Below are 7,170 nucleotides of genomic sequence, written 5' to 3' on the forward strand. Positions count from 1 at the left end.
TGTAGATGATTTAGAAGTTACTTCTAACCTTGAACACGACGAAAGGGAACACCTTGACGGTGGAAGAGGAAAAAAATTCGTTTGGTTCCAAAAAAGCTATATGATGGTATAAGTGATAGTGCAAATGATAAAACTTTATTGCCAAGGTCTCCTAGTATTGCTTTGAGATATATTAATAAAAATATGTTTCGTTTTCAGGCTGGTTTGAAAACTATTCTTTTTTGTATTTTAGGTCGGAATGTAGATCAACTCCATCAACTTCAACTGAACAATTTTTAATTTACACGTGGAAATACAACCAGATAAATAGAAAATAGATATTTCCATGTAATTATGTTTCGAAATAAAGGTGATTTATTATTTTTATTACTGCAGTGTTACTAAAATTACAAACCAAATGAAGGCTGGACTCGAAATTGTTTAAAGTGGGCACATATAATATAATATTACAAAAGCGCGTCGTTACTAATTAAACTTCACTTATACTTAGATGCAAGCAATTTTTAATGAGGCTTTTATTGTGTTTTATTGTATGTTTCAATAAATGCCTTCCTTATATTGAAGAATATCTGTTAGGTTCTTAAAATTACACCATTTTATTTTAATGCGGTTTTTAAAGTCCTTCAATATGGTTAATTCCCCCCTATAATACCACAATTTATCTTAGATCGATTCGATAATATTACGTTAAAATTATCACTATTTGTATCACTAAAACGCCCTTAATAACGTGGATCCATTGAGAATGAAATGTACATCATACTTTTAATGATCAATCCAGACCACCATTTTTTCGAAAATGGGCACAAAAATTAATTCCCAGGCGAAAAAGAAACAAGTATTTCGAAAACAAATGAACCGCAATAAAAATACATTCGCTTACCGGATGCCCCAAAAAATTCGCAGTCTATCGCGACTGACCGGTTTTCATGACTAGTTTTTAAAATACAGGGTGATTTAGGAAATTTTAAATTTGGCGACGCCCCTCGTATCCTATGAAATGTCGGAAAGGTGAAAAACGCATCCAATTCAATTCAGTGCGTAGTCAGTTTCGTTTCTAAATGATTTCGTGTTTTTGAAAAAAAAAAGGTTGTTTTTTTTTTGGAGATACTTGGATAGGTACAAAATGTCAATCGGCCTATTAGATCGGAAATATCCGAGCAGCAAATTTGCAAATACAATCTCTTGTTATTCTGAAAGCTTTGGAGAGGAATGAAACTGTGTGTAGGTAGCCACTTTTGGCGGGAAAATTTGAATTTTCGTGAATGTTCGGGTGCGTCCTTTATCATTTGAAATAATTGTTTTAATATCTATTTTCTCGTTTTGGTTTATCTTTTGTAATAATATATACGTTATACTATCCGAAATGATACAAATAAAATGTTAATACTAAACTAAGTTGGCTTAGGCTTAGTTTAGATATTCGACAAATCCTTTTTCCAAGGCCTACCGCAAATACCTTCATGAACATTTAAAAAAAAAATCATTTTTGTGAGGTCATTTATACAAATAACCCCATACCTTTTGAGAAGTTTACAACAAGCGGAATTAAATTGTATAACTGTATAATAAAAGGAGTTCCATCATTACCATGCAAAGAAAAATATGAAAAAAAAACATCGTTTGACTTTAATTGCCTGGAAAGAGCAAAACTTTTTTTTGTGAGACCAGAACCAATACTATTTTTTATATGGAAAAAAAAGACAAACTTGTATGATTACATTTTGCCAAAAATAATTTAGTTTTTTTCCGTTAGGTGAAAATTGGAATGGAGTTACTTTCAATTAGCATTCTGAACAACTTTGACAAAAATCATTACCCATGAAAAAAAAAAATTTATTGAAAACATCGTTTGACTTAATCGCCTGTACCTCTCGACTTGCGAAATTTAACCTCAGAGTAAAACCCTGTTCAACAAAAGAAGTTTTAAATAATTAAGTACCATTAAATCATTAAACCGTTAATAATTTACAAGAAATATGGTGCAAGTATGATTTAAAATTTAAGTGTAATATGCGCAAATTCCGGGAACAGTTTTTTTTTATGAAAGCAAAACCAATATTTTTTAATCCTCTTTACACCAAATTTTAGGGAAAAAAAGGGAAACATGTTTGAACAGTTTAATTTTTCCCGGAAAGTGAAAATCAGAATTGATTTTTTTTACTTGTTAAAACTTTAACAATTTTGACAAATATCATTAAACAAATTAAAAAAATCTGAAAAAATATCGTTTCATTTTATTGGCTCGTATCTCTCAACTTTAGACGGGTGAAGTTTAACCTCAGAGTAACAAATTTCTTAGGACAACCTTGTTTTAAATCATAAGTACCATTAAATCATTGAACCGTTCATAATTTACAAGAAATACGGTGCAAGTATGATTTAAAATTTAACTATAACGTGAATTGTGTTTCCGGAGAGATCGCCGAATTTAGCACTTTTTTTTTTTGTAAAATCAACACCAAAAACTTTATTTTGCACAAGTACCGGAAAAAGCAAAGCTCTTTTCTATGGAACAACCAATACGTATTTATTTTCTCACAAATTATGGGGAAAAAAAGGAAAAACTTAATGCGAATACTTTAATTTTTCCCGCTAAGTGAAAATTAGAATTGTATTTGACAAAAATCATTACCAATACAAAAAATAATATTTATTTGAAGAAAACATCGTGTGACTTTAATCGATTGTACCTCTCGACTTGTGAAATTTAACATAAGAGCAACGAATTGTTCGAGGCATAAATGACCAACAAAATGAGTTCTAAAATCACAATTTACATCTATCAACATCGAAAAAAAAATCTCCATGTCGATCGCCCATATTTACAAAGAAAATGTTTACCAAGACTAAAGTGGTTGCTTAATGTAGTTACGACAGCGTTGAACGAATAAAATTGTTATCATTACCGGTTCCGACTAAGTGGAATTCATTTTTGGATCGAGATTTTAATTCGACCAATTTTTTCGGACTCCTGCGAGATTCTGTGCGACCAGCGAAGCAGTTTTAAATAAGCGACATAGTTTTTTTTTCTGCTCTTATCACTCGATCCCGTGGGCGAAGATCATAACGAGTCCAGGCTCGACCATCATGTCCTCTCCCATGTGCGTGTTGTCGCAATGTAGCACCAGCACCGCCTGTTTACCTGAAGTGTTAACGCCGGATAAGAGAGAAGGAAATACCTTAACCCGTGGGCCAAATGGAGGCAGAGTCGCGCGTTTCGATGCGTTAATTAAATTAAATTAAATTATTTTTATTAAATACGCTTTACAGGAATATTTTCACAGATGAATTATTACTGTGAAGTCTACGGTAAGATTGAACTCTCTAACTTACCTTAGGATTTTTGTCTTAGATATTTTTTGTGAATAATTCTTGACATTCTAAGATCTTACAAATCAAATTCTATTGGATTGAAAAACAGCGTTGCTGCAATCGAATTGTGTTAAATTTAAGCAATTCATACTAACATAATACAAAAAAAAATATCACTTACTTTTTAACTAAAACAAATAATTCTTTAATTTTTTTAATTTGCTTGTGTTTTATTTTAAATAATTTTTTTCTTATTCTCTTTCGGCTTAATAAAGACATGAAAAATTTGCGGACTTTTATGAAATAAAAAATATTTTTTGAAATATATAATAGATATTTCCTACCCGTGTAGTTCATATTATAGTTTATAGTTTTTGGTTGTCCTTTTTGTGTTATTACAGTTATTAAATTGTTATTAAATAATTTTTTGTATTTTTTCAATACAACCCTATACTGCTACCTGACATCCGTCCACCAATACTTATTTTGCGTGCACAAGGAAAAATATATATTTCTATATAATATACCAAAACCAAAAGTAATTAATACTTAATTAATATTTCCATGACCCTTGAGACAAAATGTAATGTATGCCCAATGGTTGACACCATAATTTTAACCCGTTTCCAAATATGGAAAAATATACAGGATGCTTCATAAGAAAACTGTAATATATAAAAAAAATTGCTTTTGCTTAAAAACTGTTTTTTTTTATTTAGCTTATCTTTGAAAATAAAAAAGTTACGTAGAAAACATAATGGTTGGTCCACCTGTAGTTAGACCATCAAGTTCGATTTTTTTTGAATAAATAGCGACGAAACAAATTTACTAAAAGTTTCAAACAATCATATTAATTGTTTTGAAAACTGTGCCACATGAACAATTTTTTTTTAATTCAGAAGAAATTTTCAAAAAAAATAAATGTCAATTTTTTAGAGGTTTCGCGACATTTGATTAAATATTGACAAAAGAAATTTCCGTTTCCACGAAATCGACATTGCTTACCTGGTACTCGCTTGCACACATAATTTTCGTACTGTCTCCTATTGTTTTGCCTAGTTTCTAATGAACACAACCCGGGAGGCCATTTGCACTCGTGGCAATTCTCCATAAGGTCGTTTAGTATGTGTATCGGACAACCCATTTCAGTCAAAGTTCTCTTTATCATCCTCTTAAATAGAAAAAATATATATACACACACGAATGAAAATTAAAATGGGAGCTCAGGAAAAGAAACTACGACAAATTCTTTGAGATACGACATTTTGTAAGGCGACATTTTCGCAAAAATGCCCGGATCACATCAAATGTTCCGGGAAAAATGGTAAAAATGGCAACAAACATTTCAAAACAAATATATGATAATAGGTCCACCAGGAAAAGTTTATTTCATTTTAAAATTCCTCTACAACAAGTAAAATTTTAATTTTATCCCGTTTGGATGCGCTTTTGGATATCTTTTTTATTAAAATTTAAATCGCATTGTTTCGAAAATTTCAAATTCAACCAAAATTAATACCCATTCTAATAAAACAGAACATTAAATATAATAATACATAAATTTCTTTTAAAAAACTAGTCCAATCATAACCAAGTTAGCAGTGTTTATCTCTGAACGGGTACCATGATTCTTAAATAAGAACACAAGAAAGAGAACGAAGATTTTGTGCAATTTTTTTTTATTTATTATATGCGGTTTTTAGTCAATTTTTAATTTTTCAATTTTAAATTTAAGTTTAAACGTAATTTTAATAACAAAAAAATAATCAAATTTTAAAGATTTTAAACTTTTTTTTAAGTCAGCAAGAGAATTATCACTATACGTATTAAGTTAATCAATATAAATTTTATAAATTAAAATAAGTTTTCAGTTGTTGAATTTAATTTTCAAAATTTAGTTTATTAATTTTTATTTTCTTTTCCTTCAACTTTAATGAAGTAATTTTCTTTATAGAAATGGGTATGTCCAACACATTCAGGTAGGTACTTTGTTAAATTCTTAATTTACTGTCGATAAAAATATCAAAATTAAAGCCAAACAGAAATAAAAAAGTCTTGAACCTTTCAAACCTTATAACTTTAAAAATATTAATAATAAAAATAAACATAAAACAATATAAAAAAAATAATAGAAATAATTTGTGAAACATTGTTTGAATGAAACTAACCACAACCAAAAAATCCAAATTGCTTAACATGCAAAAAGGAACCAATCTACAAATAAAGTAAAAGTAGTTATTTAGTAGCATATTCAAATTTTAATTTAATAAATTCGGTTATTATTTAAAAGTGATGTAAGTAATGCAATGAAACACTGCATAAGTTCACAAAGATTTCACAGAGCTTGACGCCATTTCACTTATGACTTACCCATCAGCTTTAAATATCCTTTATTTTAAACAAGAAATCCCCCTCAACTTTTGGTGTTCATTTTTGTGAACATTCTTTTAAGGCTATTCTGCTATAAACAATTGGCCAAGAAAATCATTAGCATAACAGTTTCTGGTGTAAAAAAAATCACAAAGAATTTACACAAAATTGTTAATAATAAAATTACTATTAAAAATAAATACCTGCAATACGTCATCGGGAGTGGATATCATACCGCCCCATCTAGTGACCCTCGCCCTCTGTAAAGAACTGCTCCAACGAACCACTTCGTCCCTTTCCATAGCATCTGCTATTGCTCTCATCGAAGGATTCGAAGTTTTCATTGCCCTCATAAAATCCTACAATTGACACCCATAACAAAACTAGGTAGAAACAAGCTATTGCCACTACCTTCAATAGTTGCATTTCCCTCCTCTGTTCGGCAATGAAAAACCTCAACTCATTAAATTCCTGCTGTTGCGTCTGAATCAAGGCGCGCAATTCTTTTACACAATTATGATCGGTGAGTTCATCCTTGGGAATGATGAGGCCGCAGCCCTGCTCGCAGGGTAGCGGCCTTTTGGGATTGTGGTCGCACTCTTCAAGGTGGGTGGCTAGCGTGTCCAGTTTGAGCACCCTCGTACAGCCGTACTGCACGTTATCGCACTGTATTTGAAGTCTACACATGTTGGTCATGAAACAAATAAAAATATCAACTGCACAACCGAGTCGGATAGCTTACCTCGCTAATAAATTTCGTAAGATTCTAGGTACTTGTCTAAGTTGTGCGGAAGTTACATTTTGACGATCGACGGGGCACGTGGGTTGTCTCGATATCCATTCACTGATACAAGTTTTGCAAAATGCATGCTCGCAAACGGGGGCCTAAAACACAACGAAACGAATTAAGTAGATTCAACCCATAGCGTGTATCCGCGTACTTGTAATGGTTCCTCTAAAACTCCCGAACATATTGGGCAGATTAGTTCCTCATCCACATCGCCTTGAAACCTATTCAGTTCAAAGCCCATCGCTACTACAGCATAATTTTGGAAAGGGTCTCTCGCGTACAATGGATAATTGTTAGTTGATAGACCATTGAAAATGACAATCCATGTGACGAGGTCAAAACAACGACGTTACCAAATATGTCATTTCAAATTCCCCCAGGCATTTGCGAAAGACGGTGGGTATAGAATATTGAATGAATGAAAATTTTATCAAAGTTCACCATGTCGACGTTTTTGTTTTATGATAATTTTACCACAAAATAAAGCGAGAAACAAAGTTAACAAACTTTCTGGTATATGAAGAAGGTTATGTCCCAATAGCGCTGCTGTATTTTTGATACCTACCACTGTTATAAGCGAGACTGTTTTCATGATAAATCTGAACCCCAACCACATGTAAAATTGTTATTGCTATTACGTTGTTGCAATAATTAAATAAAACATAACCATGAAACATTCGTTTTTATCATTTTAA

General features: G+C 31.4%; 1 protein-coding gene across 1 annotated transcript; it reads right to left on the reverse strand.

Moving 5' to 3' along the window:
• Nucleotides 1-244: 244 nt before the first annotated feature.
• LOC132707478 (E3 ubiquitin-protein ligase NRDP1) lies at nucleotides 245-6,823 on the reverse strand. The gene is made up of 6 exons (XM_060679348.1): nucleotides 6,627-6,823; nucleotides 6,428-6,570; nucleotides 6,097-6,364; nucleotides 5,889-6,044; nucleotides 4,321-4,486; nucleotides 245-3,145 (listed from the first exon to the last, which is right to left on the reverse strand). Exons 1-6 carry the CDS (start codon nucleotides 6,714-6,716, stop codon nucleotides 3,042-3,044), a joined length of 927 nt encoding a protein of 308 aa, XP_060535331.1. The 5' UTR covers nucleotides 6,717-6,823; the 3' UTR covers nucleotides 245-3,041.
• Nucleotides 6,824-7,170: the final 347 nt, after the last annotated feature.

The sequence above is a fragment of the Cylas formicarius genome, unplaced genomic scaffold, assembly GCF_029955315.1.
Source record: "Cylas formicarius isolate icCylForm1 unplaced genomic scaffold, icCylForm1.1 PGA_scaffold_9__14_contigs__length_23061073, whole genome shotgun sequence".
Lineage (NCBI taxonomy): Eukaryota > Metazoa > Arthropoda > Insecta > Coleoptera > Brentidae > Cylas > Cylas formicarius.